Below are 26,727 nucleotides of genomic sequence, written 5' to 3'. Positions count from 1 at the left end.
TGGAGTTTGTGCTCCCTAATTGATAATCCTTGTCAATATAGAAATTGCACAGTAGCAAAAATTGTCTCAAGAGCTAAATGGCCTTTCTTCATATCACTATCTAACTGTTCATTCCACTGAGAGGCCACACTTTGGTTAGTGACAGAATTTAGTTTCAGAACACCTCCTTTGTGTGTAAACGTATTTTCATGAAGACTGAATTCTTCCAAAGCCTTTTCCAGTTAGAAAACCCTATGGAAGTAAATAAACCTACTTTTTCTGAAGAAAATGGCAATAGATTTTTAGCATCTGCCTCTTTGCAGATTTTGCAAAAAACTTTTTCGGTAGATGCTCCATATTCTAGCCGTGTATATTTGACCAACCAAGACTTCTGAAATGATCTTCCCTTACTGGATTGTCCAGGTTTTGGCTGTGAATGGTACTCGCCTGAAGATGACGAAACAATTGACGACACAATACTTGTTGGAGGTTGACTTGCAGTATCATTAACTTCCAAGCATGCCTTTTTGGTAACAAATTTATCCACTGCGAACTTAATTCACAATACACTAAGAGACTAAAGTAAACAAATAAAATATAGTCATATAAAATAGTCCACTAGACACTAAAGCTGGAACACTAAACACATCTGCAGCATGCACTGAACAAAACTATACACACTGAATGACTGCGACAGCAGGGTGGGCTCTATATAGACGCAGCGTCATAATGTCTTGAAGCGTCACGGTGACACGAGGCAGAGGGTTCCAAATGCTTCTGCTCCAGTCCTTTTGATGTTGCTGCAGCCACAGTGCTGGCCTGCCAGCGCCAGACTTTACCCGAAGGTTCGTGCACCGGGAAAAATTCTAAGTGTGCCCGCAGCACCATAACACTATCATGATTCGCACCACTCATTTTCAGTTAACCTGGTTACTACCATAATAATTATTTGATTTTTGAGAGGTCTCGGGCCCGCTCATGCCCCATGGAGCCGGCGCCTGTGTAGAGCACTAAAGATTTGTTGCCATATAATAAATCTGCTACTGTCTGAAATATGTAATGCATCGCTAACTCAAGGCATTTTTCCAGAGATTAAAATATGCCATTGTTAAACCCCTCTTTAAGAAAGATGATAAGAGAGACATCAGTAACTACTGACCTATTTCACTGCTGACATCATTTTCCAAAATTTTTGAGGTGACGTATTCTAGAATAGTATCTCACCTTGGCAACAATAATATCCTCAGCAAATCACAGTTTGAGTTTCAGAAGCGTTGCTCTAATGATAAAGCCATTTACATGTTCACATGCCAGATATTACAAGAGCATTAAACAACAAAATAGCACCGCCAGTAGATGTTTTCTGTGACCTATCCAAGGGATTTGATTGTGTGAATCGTAGCATACTCCTAGACAAATTGAAGTTGTATGGGATTGATGGTATAGCCAACCAATGGATCATGTCATATCTAACCAAAAGAAAGCAGAAAGTTGTACTTAATTCAACCAACAGAATCCAGGGACATAATTCTGACTGGGAAGAAATCATGTATGGGGTTCCCCAAGGCTCAATCTTAGGTCCACTACTGTTTCTCATATGTGTACACGATCTACTGTCTAATGCACCACAAGCAGAATTAGTTCTTTTTTCAGATGACACCAATACTGTAATCACTTCCAGTATACATACAGAAATGGAAGAAATGATGAACAAAGTTCTCAAAAGTATCATTGACTGGTTTTCTGCAAATGGTCTCACCCTGAATTTCACAAAGACACATCATGTTCAGCTCTGCACGTCTGGGGTACAGCACCAGTGATAAGTGTAACACACAGTGATGAAATAAAACATAGGGTGGAAACTTCAAAATTCTTAGGTGTCCATATTGATGAGAATTTAAAGTGGGAAAAACACATTTTGGAACGCCTAAAACAACTTAGTTCAGGCACATTTGCACTTAGAATCATAGCAAATTTTGGGGAGAGAGAAATCAGTAAGTTGACATATTTTGCTTATTTTCATTCAGTAATGTCATAAGGAATAATGTTTTAGGGTAACCAATCTTTAAGAAAGAAGGTCTTCATTGCCCAAAAATGTTCTGTAAGAATAATATGTGGTGCTCACCAGCGATCATCTTGTAGACATCTGTTTACGGAGTTGGGCATTCTGACTACTGCTTCACAGTATATTTATTGCTTCAAGAAGTTTTTGTGAACAATCCACTACAGTTCAAAAGGAACAATGTGGTACATAATTACAATACTAGAAGAAAAAATGACATTCATTACTCAACATTAACATTGTCTTTAGCACAGAAAGGAGTGCACAATGCTGCAACAAAAATTATTGACCACTTACCCAGTAATATAAAATGTCTAACAGGCAGCAAGATAAAATTGAAAAAGTTTCTCCTTGAGAACTCTTCCTATTCTGTAGATGAATTTCTATGTTTGTAATGTGTAAAAGGTGGTAGGAAGGAATTGCTAACTCAATTTGTATATCTTGTTTTCATTTCAGGGGAAAAAAATAAAAAAAGTAATTATATGGTGATGTTTAGAGTACAGACAGACACACAAATTAATTTTCAATATGAATGTAAAATGACTCATTCCATATCACGATGATTTATCACACAAAATCATCCATGGAACATGAAAGTAACTACCTCACTAACTTCAAAAAAAATACACAAGTTCACTTGTATAAAAATGCCTCACGGAAGTACATTTCACCTCCATCCCAATTCCACCCACGGTGGGAAGGAAGATGGTAGGAGGCATTGTTGCAGTTCATATTTATTGCTGTCTGCACTTTTCATAACATAAAACATGTAATCATGTTTATCACATCCCTCACAGAGAGGATTAAAAACTATGCTAAGATATTTATCGTAATTTGTAACACTCTTACATTTCTTTTAACAGCCTTTAATATTCACTGGGAGAGGTACTATACGACATTGACATCATAATCAGCAACTGAACACGCAATTTTACACATTTTTTGTCTTAAAAAGCATATGAATCAGTTATAAACATAAAACATACCATTTCGTATCTTGTAGACAAGACAGTCACTGGAGTTGATATCCATGTTCCCCTGGCACAAAACAGTAAACCAATATTATGAAAGTTTTATTTTACAAAATAAAAACTTACAGATAACAAATGTAAATGTAGGCTACACCATTATTTGCATAGCCAATCTTACCAATAAAGGATGAGATCAATGGGGGAAAACTAGCCATGAATATACTAATGTAGTCCACATAACTATCACAGCTACATTCATTTTATCACTCTTCAGTAAGAATGAGAAAAGTGCAATAAGAGAGGGACATTTATTCGCACTTGGCAATCAGTCAATATTGACAACATTAAAAATATGTATCTGCTGAAAATGGATGTCAGCCATAAGGAATTAGATGACTGTAGTTTCATCAATTACTGCCAGTATAGAATTCAAACCACACAGCTCTGATATTAACATCCATATTTTTCTACTGCTTCACTTGATGATATTGCTCATCAGATTATATCTACTTTCAAAAGAATTCTACTAGTCCTTTTGAAACAAACTAAGCATTAAATGTCTGTATACATCTTCATTTCATAACCCATTTCAAAGCTTCAAATATAGTGTAGCCATGGAGTGAAAAGTGTTACAGTTTCGATTATATCAGACGATGACATCTGCTGAACATTCATTCATGTTTAATATACTGGGTGATTATAATTAAAGTTAAACATTCAAACCACTGTAGAAATAACACCACTGGTAAGAATGACATCAAATTGCAATGGAATATTATTGGAGAAGGGGGAAAACATATGGCAGAAGAAAAATAAATAGGCCTAGTTACAAAATGTAGGAATAGGTGGCGCTGTCAACATCATAATTTAATAGTGATCACTTAAAAATGACAAATGAATCATACAACAATGACTTAGGTGTACGTTTGACATTAAACAAACTGTACTACTCAGTGTGCATGGGTATACAGGTGTGATACTGTTAGTTACGTAAGTCCATCCATCACGACAAGGTCATATCGCATCAAATGAGAAAAACTGGTTTCTAATTGTTCTGAGGCCGAAAACAGTATAAAAAGCATCAATCACATCGGTTTTTAATTGTCCTGAGGCCAAAAATCACATAAAAAGCATCAACCACAACAGTTTTTAAGTGTCGTGAGGCCAAAAACTGTATAAAAAGCATCAATCAAAATCAAATCATATTATTAATTTCCATGTGACTGGCACAAAACACGTTCAATATGCTGTCCAACATTTTCTGCAACAAGTTGAAATTGAGAAACAGCATGTTCCACAATTGATCGAAGTGTTTCCAAGGCCACATTCAGAATATGTTGCGCAATACGTGCCTTCAATGCAACTAAGTTTGCAATCGGAACACTGAACACATCTTTCAGATAGCCCCATCACCAGAAGTCACATGGATCAAGATCAGGTGATCGGGACAGCCAGGCTGTAGGGAAATGCGGCTGATAATTCTAGCCTTTCCGAAATGGCGCTTCAGCAGCTGCTTAACTGTATTTGCAATGTGCGGAGGTGCGCCATATTGCATAAAAATGATCCCACCAATACATCCATGCTGTTGGAGAGCTGAAATGATGTGATTGCACTTACCAGTACACGTAACAGGACCAGAAGTACCTGTCTCTTAGAAAAAATATGGCCCTATGATAAATGATGCCGTAAACCCACACCACACAGTGACCTTTTCGGGATGTAGTAGTACTGGTTGAATTGTGCATGGATTTTCCATTGCCCATATTTGACAATTCTGACATCTGTCCACAAAATCTTCCACGGCCAATCACTGTCCACTTCCCTATGAGCAAGAAATTCTAAAGCAAAGGTCTCTCTTGCTGGCAGGTCAACAGGAACCAACTCGTGCACATTGGTAAGTTTGAATGGATAGCGAAGAAGAATGTTTCGTAGAATTTTACCCACTGTGCTCATGGGTATGTCCAATGTTCGGGCAATTCTCCATGCACTACACGTTTGCACACCACCACTCATGTCCTCCTGCATTACTGTGGCCACTGCTTCCACTGACATCAAATCAACTAATTTCCTCCCTCTACCACATTGCACACCAAAATAACCCATCTTTTTGAATTTCCAAATCATTTTCTCCAGATCCACGGCAGTCATCAGACCAATGCCTCTTTTAAAACTCTTCAGTGTCCGGAACTTCTGCAGAGCGACGGGAGCACTGTCATCATTCTTGTAATACAGCTTTACAAGCAGAACGCGATCCTGCATTGAGACAGTTATAGCGAGCGTTGCAGACACGAAAGGTGGAAAATCCGTATACCCGGCATGTTTATACTGGCTTCAATGGGTCGTGCACATGACAGGTGTTTTCGTTTACATACTCTGAGACATGCAGTGCCATCTATTGATCAATTTTCACACAGTTTCTTTTCTTCTGCCATAAGTTTTTCCCCTTCTCTGATAATATTCCATTGCAATTTGACATCATTCTGACCAATGGTGTCCTTTCTACAGTATCTGAAAGTTTAATTATAATCACCCTGTACTAGGCCTAATATGTTACCTGCAACTCACATACTTAATCGTATATTTTGAAATTTTCCCCTGTGTCTCATTTTTCTGTAGCAGTTAGTCGTGGACATTTTGAAGAAATGTGGTTTCATTTATGAACATTTTTAACAGACAACAAAGGTAAAGTTAATGTTTTCATAACTTCGCCTTTATACAAAGAAAGTCTAAAATGATTATATTGATTCCCATAATGGCATACAACAGCACACTTATGTGTATATTTGTTCACACATCATATCAATGAATAAAACTGAACTGTTCCTCATCTATGTAAATAATCTTCCCTGTAATTAGAATTAGTTCTTTTTGCAGATGATACTATAATTAATCCAAGCATACATACAAAAACAGGAGAAATTGTAAACTATGTTCCTGAAAGTATCATTAACAGGTTTTTTGTGAATGGTTTCACTCTCAGTATCAAAAATTCTGCACATTTAGTGGTACTACACCAATGATAAGTGCAACACATGGTGAGGAAATAATAAATAGGCTAGAAACTTCAAAATGTTAAGGTGTCCATATGATGAGATTTTTACTCCTAAAACATATTAGTTCAGTCACATTTGCACTTAGAATCACTAAAAATCTTGGGGAGGGACAAATCAGTACGCTGACACATTTTGCGTATTTTCATTCAAAATGGAAATATATACTGGAATAATGTTCTGAGGTAACTCATCTTTAAGAAAGAAAGTCTTCATTGCTCAGAAACATGCTACAAGAGTAGTAGGCTATGTGGTGTTCACCTATGATCATCTTCTAGACATCTGTTTAATGGGTTTGGCATTTTGACTACTGTTTCACAGTATATTTATTCCCTTGCGAAGTTTGTTGTAAATAATCCACTGCATTTCAAAAGGATAAATGATGCACACAACTACAACACTGAAGAGAAAATTACATTCATTACTCCTCATTAACGTTGCCTTTAGCACAAAAAGGGGGTGCACAATGCTGCAACAAAAATTTTTGATCACTTACCAGTAATACAGAATGTGTGTGAGACAGAAAAGTAAAAATCTGAAAATTTGAAAAAAGTTTCTCCTTGACAACTCCTCCTATTCTGTAGAAGAATTTCTTTTACTGCATACATACAAACGAGGAAATGGGAATACCAAAGACCCATGTGGGGGACAAAAATGACAACAGGACTCAATTGGACTGCCTAACCTTTGCAAACAACATAGCAATAGTAAGTGAGACGGAAGAAGACGCAAAGACCCAACTCGACAACTTAAGTAAGGTAGCCAAAAAGGTGGGACTGAGGATTGGCTATGACAAGACAAAGACATTAAATACCAGTGCAGACTGGGAAACACCAGAGGGCACTGTGTAAATGGTGGACAGATTTAAATACCTGGGAGAATTTATAACAGGAAGGAACAGGAGCAAGGAGGGAAAAACAGAGAGGATAAATAAGATGAGGTCAGCCTTCTGCTGTGACAAAAGAGATATACAATAAAAAGAATATATCCACAGAGGCAAAGATAAGCCACTACAAGGCAACGGTGAGGAATGCAGTATCATATGCTGCTGAGACAATTGCACTAGGAAAAAATGGGGCAGCACAACTAGAGAAAGAAGAGAGAAAAATACTGATAAAAATACTAGGTCCCAAAAGAGGTGGATGCGAAGACCTGGCGAAGAATTGTACCGGAACATGAGAAAAATACCCAGGGAAATCGGACTCAAAAGGGCAAGGTTTGCTGGACATGTAGCTAGGATGAGTATGGACAGAATGACGAAGACAGTGTGGGAAACAACGGGGAGGACAAGGGGAAAGACAGGAACCAAGTGGGTTGTTGAATATCGGAAGGACTGGTTGGAATTGGGGATCAAGGTCGAAGGAAAGGAAAATTGGAGGAACAAATATACACCGACCAATATGCCAGAGATCAATGACAGAGAAGAATACAGGAAAAGGTTAGAGTGCCACCAGAGGAGCCGACAGGAGAAACAGACAGCCGTAATGGAAGAAGAAGAAGACGATACAAAAGTATTAAAGTCTGCAAACTTTCAGAACTAATGGCACCTACAACTGTCAGAAGCATTGAACGGGAAGAAAGAGGAGTGAAGGAAAAGGACTGGTGAGGTTTAGGAAAAGGGGTAGAGTTTGGAAAAGTCATCTAGGAACCCAGCTCAGGAGAGAATTACAGCACAGGATGAGGAGGAAAGACTTTCCTTCTGATCCCGCCCGATAAGTCTCCCCTACCTGAGGTTTTGGCAACTTTTCTGAACTCTATCCCACCAGTCCTTTTCCTTCACCCCTCTTCCTTCTCCTTCAATACTTCTACCAGAAAAAGGAGCCACCAGTTCCAAAAGCTTGCAAACTGTAACAGCTTTATATGTTTATCATCACACTGCTGCTTGGTGCGTAGATTTTTATATCTAGGCAACTACATTATATTTTCAAAAATTTATTATCTTTGCTGATATAACTAATTACCTTGTACAGCATTCGCTTTTTCTAATATTTACATTGGCTAAAAGGTAAACAGAAGAAAGAGGTACACCCTCGAGTAAAATTAAGTGAAGGAACAGTAGTAAACATTAATTTATACACATTATTAATTTATACACATTATTAATTTATACATGTTATTAATAATAACAACATTATTCTTATTACTCATAAAATAGAAAACTAATTCCAATAGTCCATGTAAAAATTACAACAGTTTGTAAAAGACATAACATAGAATATAAGTTCCAAAATTCAAAGTGATAGTAGTCCAAAATAAATATCACTTCAGATCTGGCAATAGCACAGCCACCAGCATGGCCACACAAGTTGGACAGACTTTGAAAGAGGAGCCAGACGGAGAATGTCTCATAGTGTAGGGTAGGGAAGCCTCAAAGTGTGTAAAGAAGTCAACCTTCCTAAGTAAACCTGCAACAAAAACTCTTGGTCTCCCCCAGGACAGGGTCTGGCTATGTGTCAATAACAAGACACTGTAAGAAGATTATATTGTGTATTACATAACTACAGCAAAAGCCTTGAATAATGAATGGCACACCCAGAACAAGACTTTGGTGTCAAAAGAGGACTAAAGACTTGGCAGAAGAAGCTGGGAATATACAAACTATGTTAATGTCTGCAAAAATGAAAGAAATATTAGAAAAGGCTGTGAAATTTAAGTATAATACTATGCCACTACAAGAAGTGAGTTGGGAATGGAAAGAACACACAGATGATTATGTCTCAATATTTTCTGCTGTATAATGGCATAGTGAGAAGAACAGGATTTATAATTTCAAAACTGATAAGGAAAAGTCATTGGAAATTTTGAACCAATGAATGAAAGACTGAGAATAGACAGGAAAACCACTGAAGGAGTAGAACAGTATACACCCCAACAGAAGAAATAGAATACTGATTTAAAGAGAAGTAGTAATGCACAAAAATACAACCTACTCCTAGTTTTAAGAAACTTACAAATATCCTAAGCCCAGAAATAAGGTTTCTGATAAATGGCAGAAGACCCTTTATATTGGATAAGATAAATAATTGTAAGGTACAAACAGAACAAAAGTAATTAAAATTAGAGAAAAACTAGGAGAAAATAGGAAGGATGGAAAGATTATACCAACATAATGGGTAGGGAAGATTTTTTTTAAGGTGACACAGGAGTACAGACCTTAGGGATTTTGTAACTTTGGGAAAGATGGGAACAAATCTCCAGATGATGTCAAAAGTAGGCATTTTGCCTATACCTTGAAGTGAAAAGAAGATATTGCTCAGTTGTTAATGTGTCCGCCCCCCGTAGCTGAGTGCTCAGCGCGACAGACTGTCACACCTAAGGGCCCGGATTCGATTCCCGGCTGGGTCGGAGATTTTCTCCGCTCAGGGACTGGGTGTTGTGTTGTCCTAATCATCATCCCCATCGACGCGCAAGTCGCCGAAGTGGCGTCAAATCGAAAGACTTGCACCAGGCGAGCGGTCTACCCGACGAGAGGCCCTCGTCACACGACATTATTATTATTATTATTTATAGTTGTTAATGTGGCTATTATTTACTTGTCTATACGACACTGCACATTTTTATACAACAAATGATTGAGAGGATCAATAAAGATATAAAATTATACAGGAACAAAATATATTGAGCAGTATCAAAGGGTCTAAGATGATGGTGAAAGCAATCCCAAGTGGCATGGGGCGTAAGCAGTATTGGGGGTAAGTAGTGTGAGCGTCATCTTAAGGCACACACTGGAATTGATAGTATACAAAATACCTCTATCAATTAGAAATAAAAGCAATACCATCAGGAAGAAAGTTAGGATTTACTAATTAAACATGCTTTTTATTGTGTTGATGAATACCTGAAGGAGATACTGCCATATATTTTCTAATATTAGTATATTAGAATAGACACTGAATCTCTTGTTACTCATGTTACTGTAGTCACTATTCTATGTAGCATAATATGCAAGCTGAACTTTCCTGCATATTTTAATCTATTCAGCTTCTTAGGTTATTGCTGTCAGTATCAAAAAGTATGCTGTTGTCCATAAATATAATGTGTAAAAATGTAATTAATATCAGCTTCATATCACTGTGGTTATATGATATAAGCTTTCTGGGCTTCAAATAAATCAAAGTGGAAAGATAATATGATAAAACTCTCCCACAGACTCAGTTCAGCATTTTTTGCTCTGAGAATCATTTCAAAAGTAAGCTCCTCAGACAGTGCTATAATGGCTTACTTTGGTTACTTCCAATCCTATGTACCTTATGGAATAGTCTTTTGAGCATAGTCCATATCATCAATTCAGGCAGGCTAGGAAAAAATCTTACCTTCATCGTCTCGGATGTTATTGAATTTAGCATATGTTAAAATGAAGGGCTAAGTAAGGAACACGTATATTTTTGTTTTCTCCAAAAAAATTTCTGCTCCAAGATACAGCCCTCCAAAAATGACACTGCGAACACCATTTTGAAGATGCAAATTTTTGAAAAAAATTTAAAATGCTGTATCTCTGGAACAGTTTTAGATATATTTTTTGAAGATAATTGCTTTATGATTACAAAGCAATACTCCATTTGGGCTTCTACTGTAGCGTTCTGAACCAACTTTTTATAATTTATGGAAAAGATTTTTTTTCAAAAATGCCAATCCATAAAATTTTGATTTTTTTCTGTTAATTAGTACCATATAGTTCTACATTCCCTGAAAAGGACAGCTTCCACTTTTTGGTTGAACAGGTTTTATAAACAATTGAAATTTCTGCCATGCATAAAACCTTTTTTATGACCACATTATCACATAACAGGCTCATAAAAATCAAAACCTAGCCTTATTTAACATAATTTTAGTTTTGAAAGATGAGTAAGAGACTCATTTTTCAAGCATTTTAAATGGTTCCAAAATGTAGGTGAAAGGTCCAAAGATTTAAAGGTTTCAATTTATGCAACTTCTGTGCACTCTTGTTTTGTACTGAAATCAGCCAGTCAATGAACTAAATATGTGTTCCACTGCTTCAGTATCTTATCTTGATGTAGAGCGATGCCTTCCTGTTGAACCAATAGGAACTGGAGCACTTACAATCTCCAAAACATTGTGAACAGGAAGTGAGCACTGATGGCATTGTTGCTGTCCTTCAGCTGGAAACCTATATCCAGCAGCTGATCCATGTTGTAGCATAAAGTTCACTACAATTTCGTTTAACTCATAACTGATGTCTATAATCTCTGCAACCCACCAGTCACAGTCATACACACACGCCACAAACATCCTCCTTCTCAGGTTGTGAATCTAAATATTATCGTGCTGTTTCTGAGGTGTTGGCCGAACGAACGAAATTTCTTCTTTCTTACTCTTTAAAGGGCTTGCAATTTTAGTTCACCCATCACTGAGTCCAAAATTGTGTCTTCTGAATTCCTTTCACAGGAGGAGTTTGTTTGGATCATTCTTTTTTTTCTGCTCACAGAATTCTTCAATTCCTCTTTGGACACAAGAATGAGGGCTGTGGACGTGTAAGATTTCACGACTCTCGTAAGATCCTCAGCATTCTGAATCACAGCTGTATTCGGTCAGGAAATTTTATGTTTTGTAGCATGGTGCTTCAACAGGCCTCCTAATCCCATCACAACACCCCCCCCCCCCCTTTCCTGTGACCAGTAGCACTGTATACTCAGTCAGTTAGCACAAGCGACTTACTCAATTAAAACAGCTGGTAATGATTTTTAAAATGACTAGGAGCACCATGAGAAATAATGATGATACAGACCAGTTCTCAGCAGACTCACAGTGAAGCACTAAACATAGTTCTTCAGCCTGTACGCACTCTTTCACTTCTGCAATGTGTTGTTCTTGCAATTTCTTCAGATGTTCGTATGTTACCGCTTTCACTGACCAAGTTCATCAATGAAACTGTCGAAGGCAACAGTTTTCTTAATTAGTTTATTTTCCTCCCACGTTCCATACGTAATTTCCGCAGAGTTATCGTCTACGTTTCCCAGGCCAAGTGTATGTAAAGACAGTCCTCCCTTTCCAGGGCAGTCACCACATTCTTGAAACAAACACGTGTCTCACTTTACGTCACAGACTACTAACGACTTCACACGCCCAACCAAGGCGTCATATGGCACATGCTCCAGTAAGTTCTCAAAGTTACCACACAAAGTTCAAAATTCGTGCAGTAGACACATAAACAGACACCTCTAGGTTAGTGTGGAACTACCCACTTAGGTCATAGTGCATACAATTTTGATCTTCCAATGTGTGAAGTTGTATGGTTGCTCTTATAAATTGCAAAAATTTCTTGAATACTGAGAGTCATGTACCTCTTCACTTTCACAACTTTTTGACCTTCAAAGGTTACAGGTATACCATCTTTTTTGTTGGCACTCTGGTGAGAAAAGTCCCATTTATCTTCCAGATAAAATAAATGCACTATTTGAACTTGATCTGCTTCTACAGGATAACCATAATAGGAGTCTGGGCTTCCAAAGACTCCTTTTACAGACCTCATATTTCTGATTTGTCTAACATGTACTTTGATACTGATGGAACATGGTTCAAAATTGTTTTCTTTGAAAATGTCTCTGGAATAATAGTTAAAACTTGCACCTTTTCACTGTAGGATGGACAATATTCAACAGCTGAATTGTTACTGGTGAATGACATGACAAAGGCGTTGTGGCATGTGACGTCATTAAGGCGCGGAGTTTATGAGTTAGTTGTGTTTGTTGATGTCATCTTGTTGTTTTTGATGGCGCCGTGTGTGTGTGTGTGTGTGTGTGTGTGTGTGTGTGTGTGTGTGTGTGTGTGTGTGTCTCTCTCTCTCTCTCTCTCACAAGGGTGACCGACATACTTTGCAGCGCTGAAATTTTTTGGCGGCAAATAATTTTTTAGTGTCTATTTTTCTCGAGTTGTAATGTTCTGTGTATTTATTGTGCATTGAATGTATTTTAATTTAGTTTTGAATTTTTGAGGTGTTGTGGTTTTGGCTTCATTTTTCCAGTTGTACGTGTTGGTAGGCCAAGGGAAATGACCGATTCTAATTTTCGTACTTTTATATGTAGGTATTGGTGTTATGGTACCATCAGCTGTGGTCACGGAAAATGTCTAATTCCAATTTCTGTAGTTTTAACTATAGGTATTGGTGTTTTGGTATCGTCAGCTGCGGCTGACCTATATAGATCAAGGGAAGCGTTCGATTCCTGTAGATAATTCCCCCCCCCCCCCCCCCCCCCACCCCCAAATCCCTAATTTCCCACAGTTGGCCCATTAGTTTCATTTTATTTTAGGAGGGAGACGTAATTGTCTTATTTATACGTATTGTCATGTTTGTTGTCGTGTGTATGTAATGACACTACAGGCGCCATATCGGAGACACTTAGAATAGTCATTTCCGCCATATTGATGACATCATGGGTCAAAGCAGATGGGTGGAATTCGGCATTGCCCATAGAGCTTCTGACTCGATTTCACTGACCGTGGTTTCATAACAGGCCTAACCCATACCTCAGTGGTTGACTGATTCAGGGTATTTAATTCTTCCTGTATTGAAGCAAAATCTGCTGTTATTCTGTCAAAACATTTAGAACACAAAAAGTCGTCACTGGATACATCTTCACTTTGAAACACAGTCTTCAAATGAGAACACTTATTCCCAACCTGAATGAGGTCTGTTGTCTTACATATGATTCTTTTACGGATATGCAAATAGTCAGCAGACTTCACTCTTCTGTGGCCCCAGTCAGAAGACATTTCACACAGTCCTTTTCACAAAACACACTGTAACTGTACCAATTGGCAAATTCCTCATGGAAACACAGAACTCACTGGATGGTCTCAGATTTCCTACAAAGTTCTTCAGTAAACAAATTAGCACTGAACAACTACAATACAGAAACCTGCAATGAACAACCGCAACAAAGAAACTGACAAGAAACTACAACAAAGTGTAAGAAATATCTGCAACAATGAAAGTGAAAAGAATTAACTGCAACAAAGAAAGTGATCAGAAATAGCTGCAAGAAATACAATAGAAATAAACATTGTAACAAAGAAATTATTAAGAAACAACTTCAGTGAAGACATACATTACCCTAGAAAGTAAAAAAAAAAAAAAAAAAAAAAAAATATCTTTTTTTTAAAATAAAACTTGTCAAAGTGGAAGCTTTCCTTTTCAGGGAATGTAGAACTATGGCACTAATCAACAGAAAAAAACGAAAAATTTTTATGGACTGGCATTTTTGGGAAAAAGAAAAAAAAAACAGAAATTATAAAAAAGTTCAGAATGCTGTAGTAAAAGAACTTTGACAGATAAGTCCTAATGGAGGATTTCTTTGTAATCATAAGGATATATATATATATATATATATATATATAACTGTTCCAGAGATACAGTATTTTAAAATATTTTCCAAAATTCACATCTTCAAAATGGTGTTTGCAGTGTCATCTTTGGTGGCCTGTACCTCGGGGCAGGAATTTTTTTGGAGAAAACAAAAAAATACCTGTTTCTTTTCCGAGACTATGAAGGTAATCCCCCCCACCGGATGTGATACAGATTACGCTTTTGAGGTAAAACTAATAGTCGATTAAATTAAATTTTTATATTACAGAGAAAGTCTATATACAAATCTTGTCACTGCTTAAAAAGTTATGTGTACCTACCAAACCTTCCAACATACATATACAAATGTGAGTGGATGACAAGAGCTGAACTTAGGGACCTGCAAACTAGCAGTGATTACCGCAGTTACAGCACTTGCAAGTGTGGGTCCCTCCATATAAAATGAGCTATTGCTGTTGTGGTCTTCAGTCCAGAGACTGGTTTGATGCAGCTCTCCATGCTACTCTATCTTCTGCAAGCTGCTTCATCTCCCAGTACGTACTACAGCCTACATCCTTCTGAATCTGATTAGTGTATTCATCTCTTGGTCTCCCTCTAAGATTTTTACCCTCCACACTGGCCTCCAATACTAAATTGGTGATCCCTTGATGCCTCAGAATATGCCCTACCAACCAACCCCTTCTTCTAGTCAAGTTGTGCCACAAATTTCTCTCCAATTCTATTCAATACCTCCTCATTAGTTATGTGATCTACCCATCTAATATTCAGCATTCTTCTGTAGCTCCATATTTTGAAAGCTTCTATTCCCTTCTTGTCTGAACTACTGATCATCCATTTCACTTCCGTACATGGCTACACTTCGTACAAATACTTTCAGAAATGGCTTCCTGGCACTTAAATCTATACTCGATGTTAACAAATTTCTCTTCTTCAGAAATGCTTTCCTTGCCATTGCCAGACTACATTTTATATCCTCTTTACTAAGACCATCATCAGTTATTTTGCTCTCCAAATAGCAAAACTCATTTACTACTTTAAGCGTCTCATTTCCTAATCTAATTCCCTCAGCTTCACCCAATTTAATTTGATTACATTCCATTATCCTCGTTTTGCTTTTGTTTATGTTCATCTTATATCCTCCCTTCAAGACACTCTCCATTCCGTTCAACTGCTCTTCCAAGTCCTTTGTTGTCTCTGACAGAATTACATTGTCATCGGGCAACCTCAAAGTTTTTATTTCTCCTCCATGGATTTTAATACCAAATCCGAATTTTTCTTTTGTTTCCTTTAATGGTTGCTCAAGATACAGATTGAATAACATCGGGGATAGGCTATAACCCTGTCTCACTCCCTTCCCAACCATTGCTTCCCTTTCATGCCCCTCGACTCTCATAACTGCCATCTGCTTTCTGTACAAATTGTAAATAGCATTTCGTTCCCTGAAATTATTATATTCTTCTTGAAGTCCGAGGATATTTCACCTGTCTCATACGTCTTGCTCCCTACATGGTAGTTTTGTTAGGCCTGGTTCTCCCAAGGCTGTCAGTAGTTTTAATGGAATGTTGTCTACTTCCGGGGCCTTTCAGTGCTCTGTCAAACTCTTCACGCTGTATCATATCTCCTATTTCATCTTCATCTACATCCTCATCCATTTCCATAATATTGTCCTCAAGAACATCGCTCTTGTACAGACGCTCTATATACTCCTTCCACCTCTCTGCTTTCCCTTCTTTGCTTAGAACTGGCTTTCCATCTGGGCTCTTGATATTCAGGCAAGTGGTTCTCTTTTCTCCAAAAGTCTTTAATTTGCCTGTAGGCAGTATCTATCTTATCCCTAGCGATGTGTGCCTCTACATCCTTACATTTGTCCTCTAGCCATTTTGCACTTCCTGTCGATCTCAGTTTTGAAATGTTTGTATTCCTTTTTGCCTGCTTCATTTACTGCATTTTTGTATTTTCTCTTTTCATCAAGTAAATGCAATATCTCTTCTGTTACCCTAGGATTTCTACTAGCCCTCGTCTTTTTACCTACTTGATCCTATGCTGCCTTCACTACTTCATCCCTCAAAGCTACCCATTCTTCTTCTACTGTAATTCTTTCCCCCATTCTTGTCAATCGTTCCCAAATGCTCTCCCTTAAACTCTATAAAACATCTGGTTCTTTCAGTTTATCCAGGTTCCATCTCCTCAAATTCCCACCTTTCTGCAGTTTTAATCTACAGATCATAACCAACAGATTGTGGTCAGAGTCCACATCTGCCCCTGGATACGTCTTACAATTTAAAACCTGGTTCCTGAATCTCTGTCGTATCATTATGTAATCTATCTGATACCTTTTAGTATCTTCAGGATTCTTCCATGTATACAACCTTCTTTCATTATTCTTGAACCAAGTATTAGCTATGATTAAGTTATGCTCTGTGCAAAATTCTACCCGACGGCTTCCTCTTTCATTTCTTACCCCCAATCCATATTCAACTACTATGTTTCCTTCTCTCCCTTTTCCTACTCTCGAATTCCAGTCACCCATGACTACTAAATTTTCGACTCCCTTCACTACCTGAATAATTTCTTTTATCTCATCATACATTTCATCAATTTGTTCATCATCTGCAGAGCTAGTTGGCATATAAACTTTTACTACTGTAGTATACATGGGCTTCATGTCTATCTTGGCCACAGTAATGCGTTCATTATGCTTACCGGTACTCCTATTTTTTTATTCATTATTAAACCTACTCCTGCATTACCCCTATTTGATGTTGTATTTATAACCCTGTATTCACCTGACCAAAGGTCTTGTTCCTCCTGCCACTGAACTTCACTAATCCCCATTATATCTAACTTTAACCTATCCATTTCCCTTTTTAAATTTTCTAACCTACCTGCCCGATTCAGGGATCTGGCATTCCACGCTCCAATCCGTAGAATGCCAGTTTTCTTTCTCCTGATAACGACGTCCTCTTGAGTAGTCTCCGCTCAGAGATCCAAATGGGGGACTTACCTCCGGAATATTTTACCCAAGAGGACGCCATCATCATTTAATCATACAGTAAAGCTGCATGCCCTCGGGAAAAATTACGGCTTTAGTTTCCCCTTTCTTTCAGCCATTTGCAGTACCAGCACAAAAAGCCCATTTTGGTTAGTGTTACACGGCCAGATCAGTCAATCATCCAGGCTGTTGCCCCTGCAACTACTGAAAAGGCTACTGCCCCTCTTCAGGAACCACATGTTTGTCTGGCCTCTCAACAGATACCTCTCCGTTGTGGTTGCACCTACAGTACAGCTATCTGTGTAGCTGGGGCACGCAAGCCTCCCCACCAACGGCAAGGTCCATGGTTCATTGGGAAGAGGAGGCGGGGCCACTTTGATATCATTTCTTATAATGGACTAGCTGTGATGGATATAGTGTTGGCAGGTGTTTGTTTGTTTGTTTATATTTTTCAGTTTCGTGTTACACTTATATCACTGAACACACTTTATGTGTGTGACATAAGCTCCTTGTATAATGGTACATGTCCCCCCGCCCAAAAAAAAAAAAAAAAAAAAAGAAGCTACGGAAGAGTTAATGCACTGTATTTCAGTTTGGGAGCAGTGGGGTCCGTAGCCTACTCTGTCTGGCTATCCTGACTTGAGTTTTCCATAAATGCGGTGACGGTTCAAATGATAAGGCCATGGCCAACTTTCTGCACTATACTTGCCTAATGCTATCCTAGTCTGTATTTGTTTCATACATGTGTATATTATTTCTGTAATGCATGTGACAAGTTCTATACTATTGTGCTAAGTGGTCAAAGGATGAATACAAAAATAAATAAATGTAGGTACGTAAACTATACCCAACATTCACAAGATAATTTTCATCAAGCTGAAGCAAAAACATTGTATAAAGTATATGTTTTAGTACGCAAGCCTGGAATACAGACAAAGCAGTGAATACCTTCACAATTATTAAAAGATAAAACAACTGTACACTATTCAGAAGAAACTAATAAAACGTCTCTAAACATTCTAGATGGCTGTGTGGTGACCTGCTCTTACTATGTTCGAATTACCACATTCTGGTTACCAAAGGACGACAGCATTTATGTCTATGAAATAACTCAATGTATGATCGACCAGGATGAAATGGCAACCTTATATTTCAATGTATCTGTTTCCTGTACTAATTTGCAAATCGTGTAATTACAATACTCACATGTGTTTCGCCATCAAAATTTATATGGGAAGCACAAGAACACACAGGGCCACTATGGCAGCACGTACTGTAGTCTTCCTGACATAGAACTTCGGATATCAGTGCGAGCAAGAACAGCCAGATGATTGCAGCTTTCTTCATTTTTCCTTGTTTGAAAGGGGTGTCACTTCACTGCTTCAAGTACACAGCTTCATTTCTAGCAAATACGACAGCGCATGGCATGTTGCAGAAAGCAAACTTTCCCTAAACATACATAATTCACTTTCATGTAAATAACTTTAACTGTTCTAATGTTTATAAACGACGAGCACCGAACACTTAATACGCGGTTCGCTGCCACAGTGCGATTTGCCAATGACAGCGACATAAACAATCTCTCAACGTGTAATGTTGCCAACGTTTGAAATAAAATTTGTATTTTGCGGTTCGCAGTAGCAGTGACACTGTTAGAAATAAACTGTGGCCACTAGTAAGGAAAATATTGTTTTGACATATACATAAAAAGATATCAAGTCAGAAGGATCTAGGACTGGCACGATTCTACTACTGCTATATTACGAGCAATGAAACTTGGTTAGGCTGAAATCGATCGAATGGCGCGAACGTATAAAAGGACTACGCTACAAGTCAGTCTGTTAACACAACTTTAATTTGACATTAACATTCTTTGGCATCAACAACTGACAGCATATTATCACCTTTCAACTCAACCTAGATCTTCGGCTACGCTACACGACCTCTTTCAGCCGAACACCAGTTCTACTATATTGGTACTCATTTTGGCGACTCATCTTTACTTATTTATTTATCAGATTCTGTGCGTCCATGCGAAAAAACTATTTGGGACGGAAGGAGGCAGTAGGACCTACATTGTTACAGAATGGCGATTCAAAACTTTATAAACAAAGGATTAGATAATTAATGAAACACGAAGAAACAGAGCATATACGAATAAACGAAGTGTTCTCAACTACCGAAAGGAACTTCTGCACGGAATAGACGAGTGTGCCCTAAGGAAACCTTTCAACTTGGATTTGAATATTTCCGGTTTATCATTAAATTTTTCCAGTTCTCCTGGTAGCCTATTGGAAACGAAAACTTCGGAATAATGCACACATTTCAGTATAATGCTAAAGAAAGTGTTAATAATAACGGACGCCACAATGAAACGTATTGCTTGGCAAACCTGGAAGTTCACGTTACGTTAGGAATTAGAAAATGGGAATAGTGCAATCTGGGTAACAAATCTTTACCGTTGAGTGGCCCTGGTATCGATGCTCAGTCAAGAGGGCGTTGTGGGCCGGTGAACAATGCATTGTTGCCGTGAAGCCGGCTTACAAAAACAATATCTACGTGGCCTCGCAGCATGTTATTTCGTGCTCATTAGAAACTCGTACGTCATTCCCCAGTCCTATCGGCACATGCTATCAAAGTATGTGTACAGAACTCTGAGGTAACGGGTAATACGGTGTGAAAGAGATGTCGAAGAGAAAAACTCATGTGCGCGCCAGAGAATGACGCAGGAGTGGACGAAGTGTTCAGTCGAAGTCCCAGGAGTATTGCATGTAAGCATGCACTGCAAATTGTCGTACTGGATCGCAGTGTACGGCGAACATTGCACAACTAACTGCTACACCACCCACACAAAATTCAGACAATACAAAAAATAAATGCAGACGACCTCCCAATGAGACTATGCTCTTTTCGGGAGTTGTTGGAACTCATGAACGATAACCTAGGCCTGGGCAAAAATCTGGCCATGAGTGGTGAGGACAATTTGTGTGTGTCAAGTTATGTTAACAAGCAGAACTTTAGATGTTGGTCACATGAAAATCCTGAAATGTTTCAAGAAATGCCACTTCACAGCAGAAAGTGGCTGTGTGGTGTGGCATATCGTTATTTGGAACCTGTGATTGTAATACATAATATTAGTGTCACATGTCGAAATGTTTTGTAGAGCGAAAACTTGCTGATCTTCCTATAACTGCGAACACATTCTTCCAACAAGAAGGCGCCAGATGTTACACCTGACAGCATTCCATTAACATACAAAAGAACGCTTACCTGGCCTTTCATCTCCAAGAAAGGGACATTTCATGGCCTTCAAGGTTCCTCATCTTTCAGCAGGTGATTTCTTCCTTTGAGCTCATTTGAAATCTCAGATCTTCCGGTCTGGCCCACCACACACCATCCAGAAAGATCTAATTTAGTAGTAATTTAGTCGAATTCAAATGCTAGTCCTGCAAGATGTGATGTCTAACTTTCGTATGGGACTTGAAATGAGTGTGAAGGAAAATAGTGACCCAAGTGATGTAGTGCAGCAGCAGCAGTACTACTAGTAGTAGTAGTTTTATTTATCTGTAGATCACTTTGACAAGAATATTGGACCTATCTTGGTACTACAAATTAAGAACAACAAACATAATGGAGTTTATACATACTGGAACTTTCATACTTAGATGTCTTCTTTGACAGGGTTGGTATAGGTATTGGATGCGGCCCCATTGTAGGAATCATAGCAGCATTTGCCTGAAGAAATGTAGGAAAACCTAAGCCAGGATGGCCAGATGAAGACAGAAGTTTCCACACTCCAGAATACAAGACAAGTCTGTTTCAAACAATGCTAATTCATTTGGTTTAGCCTATTCCTAATGTACAGTAGTGCATTGCAAATAAGTTTTTTAATAACATAAAAGGCGAGTGTTGCACTTTTATTAATTTCTCACTCCCAGACACTGCAGACACCACACACTGCACAAAGTAACACACATTGTTTCATAATGTAGCACTACACACACTATCACCTGATGTCAGGATCATAGTGACAATGTTTGGTTTTCATTTTGTGTCCTGCAACTGACCGTTTTGTACCCTGAAAAGCTGAGTCAGCAACCTTCTGTAATGACTGATCCCAGAAAGAGAATAACGGGTTATTATCATACAACAAATAGCTTTGGGAGTAAGTTTTTCAAGAAAAATACAAAAAGAAGGAAAAACACGGTGTGAAACTGCGACAGATATATGGAATGATAGATATTTCGCTATTGCTATTGTAATTTATTTGTGTTACATTTTATATCAAACCCATACCTTTGTTATCTAAGTAATCCTTCATGAAATAAAATATACTTTTTAACTTTCTTTTCAAACACTTTGTTTTAGAAATCTCTTTAATCTACCTGGCCAATTTATTGCGTAGTTTTGCTCCTAGGTAGAAAGGGCTGTTTTGACTTTTGTGTTTATTGTCTCTTGGTAAATGTAAATTCAATCTAGATATTGTTCCATGGTCATGGTCAGAGGTGTTTGTGTATTGATTATAATCAATGTTATTTTTGTTGTAACAACTGAGTGGTAAATGTACTCACATAGCCTGGTTAAAGTCCAAGTGTTTTGACCAGATCTACACAATGGGCGCTACTACTATCTTTGCTTATTATTTTCATGGCACTTTTCTGTAGCTTGAAAACTGTATTTCTATTTTGTGCATTTGTTCTCCGGAAAAGAATTTTTCAACTAGGAACTAAGCTGAAAGACAGCGACTGTTTTTTATACACTGATGACAAGACCCTAAGGACTACTGATGAGATTCTGTTTGCAAGGAACTTCCCTCACAACATTCACTATGTGATCGTTCCAGTTCACGTCAATAGTAGTTAAATCACTAAGTATTCACTTGAATCTAACGCCTTCAGATTTGTGTGATTTATCGTGTTACATTGGAGAATTTCTTTTCTATTCATGTGGATGACTTCACACATTTCATTATTTAGAGTCAACTGCCACTTTTCGCCCCACAAAAATATTTCTTCTAAATCGTATTGCAACTGGTTTTTATCATCTGTTACCTTTACAAGACGGTAAATGACAGCATCATCTACAAACAATCCAAGGGAGCTGCTCAGATTATCTCCAAAAACGCTTATGTAGATCAAGAAAAGCAGCGGCTCTATAACACATCTTTGGGGTATGCCAGAAGCTGTTGATCAGAGTTTGGGAACAGATAATGGTCTTATCACATCCAGTGTCAGACTACACATCTAGTGTCATGTTACACACTTGCTCACTGGTGACTCCCACTCTCTCCACACCATTCCCCCCCCCCCCCACCTCAGAAACCTACAGGAATTGGTCAAGGACACCCAGAGGGAAACCACCACCCCCTAATGGGCATTAAGGCTGGTAGTGGTTAAAAGACATAAAATGGTGGGAACCCCGTCCCTCTCCCCCTCAGCCAATGTGAGCACAATACAATGTTGTTGTTGTTGTTGTGGTCTTCAGTCCTGAGACTGATTTGATGCAGCTCTCCATGCTACTCTATCCTGTGCAAGCTTCTTTATCCCCAATACGTGCTGCAGCCTACATCCTTCTGAATCTGTTTAGTGTATTCATCCCTTGCTCTCCCTCTACGATTTTCACGCTCCACGCTGCCCTCCAATACTAAATTGGTGATCCCTTGATGCCTCAGAACATGTCCTACCAACCAATCCCTTCTTCTTGTCGAGTTGTGCCACAAACTCCTCTTCTCCCCAATCCTATTCAATACTTCCTCATTAGTTACGTGATCTACCCATCTAATCTTCAGCATTCTTCTGTATCACCACATTTCAAAGGCTTCTATTCTCTTCTTGTCCAAACTATTCATCGTCCATGTTTCACTTCCATACACGGCTACACTCCATACAAATACTTTCAGAAACGACTTCCTGACATTTAAATATATACTCGATGTTAACAAATTTATCTTCTTCAGAAACGCTTTCCTTGCCATTGCCAGTCTACATTTTATATTATCTCTACTTCGACCATCATCAGTTACTTTGTTCCCCAAATAGCAAAACTCCTTTACTACTTTAAGTGTCTCATTTCCTAATCTAATTCCCTCAGCATCGCCTGACTTAATTCGACTACATTCCATTATCCTCGTTTTGCTTTTGTTGATGTTCATCTTATATCCTCCCTTCAACACACTCTCCATTCCGTTCAACTGCTCTTCCAAGTCCTTTGCTGTCTCTGACAGAATTACAATGTCATCGGCGAACCTCAAAGTTTTCATTTCTTCTCCATGGATCTTAATACCTACTCCGAATTTTTCTTTTGTTTCCTTTACGGTTTGCTCAATATACAATACAATATTGGAAACATAATAGACCAATAGTAATCCAGCTCTCCTTTCCCCTCTTTATTATACCAGGTGATCAAAAAGTCAGTATAAATTTTAAAACGGAATAAATCACGGAATAATGTAGATAGAGAGGTACAAATTGACACACATGCTTGGAATGACATGGGGTTTTATTAGAACAAAAAAAAAAAAAAAAATTACAAACGTTCAAAAAATGTCCGACAGATGGCGCTTCGTCTGATCAGAATAGCAATAATTAGCATAACAAAGTAAGACAAAGCAAAGATGATGTTCTTTACAGAAAATGCTCAATATATCCACCATCATTCCTCAACAAAAGCTGTAGTCGAGGAATAATGTTGTGAACAGCGCTGTAAAGCATGTCCGGAGTTATGGTGAGGCATTGGCGTCGGATGTTGTCTTTCAGCATCCCTAGAGATGTCGGTCGATCGCGATACACTTGGCGACCTCAGGTAACCCCAAAGCCAATAATCGCACGGACTGAGGTCTGGGGACATGGGAGACCAAGCATGACGAAAGTGGCGGCTGAGCGCACGATCATCACCAAACGACGCGCGCAAGAGATCTTTAACGCGTCTAGCAATACTTTTTTTTTTGTTCTAATAAAACCCCATGTCATTCCAAGCATGTGTGTCAATTTTTACCTCTCTATCTTCGTTATTCCGTGGCTTATTAAGTTTTCAAATTTATACTGACTTTTTGATCACCTGGTATTATGAACTCAGCAGCCTGAGTCTCCACCCTCCCCCCCCTTCCCCCCCCCCCATCCCCCCCTATTCAAGGTCTAAGCTTCATAGTGAAGGAATGATGTAGTGCCAGCAGCATCAACAGGAACCAGCCAGTGCCTCCGGGCACAAGAGGAATACGACTGTTTGACGTGAAAGTAAGTATTTAATCCTACTACTACTACTACTACTACTACTAATAATAATAATAATAATGTAATAATTATAGTTATCACAATTGTTATTAACAAATATAATTTCAAATATGTACTTACGCACTGTTATTGTGCCAGCAGGGCAACATCCCCCTGAACTGATGGTAGTGGAATTGTTGGATGAGGGTATCCACATTCTACTGGCCACACTGCCGCAGCAGCAGTAACAGTCTGCAGATCGGCTTCCCAGGGGTAGTGGCAAGGGGAGGGGGCTATAGCCCTCCCCCCCAATGGAGTATCATATTACACTGTTACACTGGATAAAATGACTTCAGAAATCAGCAAAAATATTACTTCAACAGATTCAGTTATTTTTTTAATAATTATGTAGCAATATAGGTTGCAATGTATTTCAAACACATTTTAACAAAAGAATAAGAGCGGCAAATAGCTTACTATCTAAACCAATAAATATCATTTAACTTAAAATGGGCGTCTTATTATTTATTAATATACACTGGATGTATAATAATAACTCTGAGCACTGTGGGACTTAACATCTGAGGTCATCAGTCGCCTAGAACTTAGAACTAATTAAACATAACTAACCTAAGGACATCACACACATCCATGCCCGAGGCAGGATTCGAACCTGCGACCGTAGCGGTCACGCGGTTCCAGACTGAAGCGCCTAGAACCGCACGGCCACACCGGCTGGCTGGATGTATATTAATGTACGAGTACCGTTTCCAATAACCAAGAAAGCTAAATATGCCGGGTATGCCTGCCAACACTCATTTTGCTGACCCCAGACAAAAACTTGAAAATCGCCGGTCATCTGGGTCAAATTGTATTATTTTCCCGCGCACACACATTCTGTAGACACGTTTTTACCCTGAACTCCAAAACAGTTACCAAAAACTACTTTAAGCAACACCAAATTTTACCAGTTTGTCTGTTGAGGACCCCATCTCTCCTTTTGTTAAGCGATATTCCATTTCCCCGCCCCCCTCTGCTCCCTGCCCCCCTTGGCCGACTTCTAGAATCGCCCCTGGGGTTTCCCGATTTATCAGACCTGCCACAGATTGCAGAACACCAGGCGAGTCCCCCATCAAGAGCACTACTGTTCGCAATCACATAACGTTACTGCAAGTGGATCTAGATGAGCAAATATGCGTTTATTACCGGACAATGACTTTGAAATTGAAGCTGAAAAAGCAGAACGCATTGCTGGCAGAGTTCAGTATTAATGGTTCGAGTGGAGATAGTGATGTAGTACAATGGGTTATGTGAAGAATAAGATGACAGGCGAGTATGATCCGTCCCATACACCAATTGATATTCAAAAGTCTCAGTAGTTGATATGTACGACGAGGCCATGTTATAATTAACTTCGTGGGACACAATCATATACTTGAAATATCCAAATGTTGTGAAATTAGTCCGCAGCTCGTGGTCGTGCGGTAGCGTTCTCGCTTCCCACGCCCCGGGTTCGATTCTCGGCGGGGTCAGGGATTTTCTCTGCCTCGTGATGACTGGGTGTTGTGTGATGTCCTTAGGTTAGTTAGGTTTAAGTAGTTCTAAGTTCTAGGGGACTGATGACCATAGCTGTTAAGTCCCATAGTGCTCAGAGCCATTTGAACCATTTTTTTGTTGTGAAATTAGATGATACGTACCGTGCAATATCGATCGCTACAGGGAGTATGTACCATTGGCGGTTGCGTGTAAGAACTGCATACTATGAGTTTGTACACCATTGAGCATAATTAGTGTTACTGGCTGGTTCAAATGGCTCTGAGGGCTATGGGACTTAACATCTGAGGTCATCAGTTCCCTAGAACTTAGAACTACTTAAACCTAAGGACAGGATACACATCCACGCCCGAGGCAGGATTCGAAAATGGTTCAAATGGCTCTGAGCACTATGGGACTTAACATCTGTGGTCATCAGTCCCCTAGAACTTAGAACTACTTAAACCTAAGGACAGTATACACATCCATGCCCGAGGCAGGATTCGAACCTGCGACCGTAGCAGTCGCGCGGTTCCGGACTGAGCGCCTAGAACCGCTAGACTACCGCGGCCGGCGCAGGATTCGAACCTGCGACCGTAGCGGTCGCGC

General features: G+C 38.9%; 1 protein-coding gene across 2 annotated transcripts in view; it reads right to left on the bottom strand.

The window, feature by feature from the left end:
• The window catches only part of LOC126458112 (uncharacterized), a 161,894-nt gene extending 142,963 nt beyond the window's left edge, over positions 1-18,931 (bottom strand). For both annotated transcript variants that reach the window (XM_050094941.1, XM_050094942.1), the window contains exons 1-2: positions 18,584-18,931; positions 3,028-3,079 (exon numbers count right to left, since the gene is read on the bottom strand). In XM_050094941.1, coding sequence (XP_049950898.1) covers positions 3,028-3,079; positions 18,584-18,724 — 193 coding nt within the window. In that variant the 5' untranslated portion in view covers positions 18,725-18,931. The remainder of the gene's footprint in view (positions 1-3,027; positions 3,080-18,583) is intronic.
• Between the last annotated feature and the right edge of the window lie 7,796 nt (positions 18,932-26,727).

Source organism: Schistocerca serialis, chromosome 2, assembly GCF_023864345.2.
Source record: "Schistocerca serialis cubense isolate TAMUIC-IGC-003099 chromosome 2, iqSchSeri2.2, whole genome shotgun sequence".
NCBI lineage: Eukaryota > Metazoa > Arthropoda > Insecta > Orthoptera > Acrididae > Schistocerca > Schistocerca serialis.
Note: the sequence above shows the minus strand (reverse complement) of the source record. Positions and strands in the feature narration are given on the sequence as shown.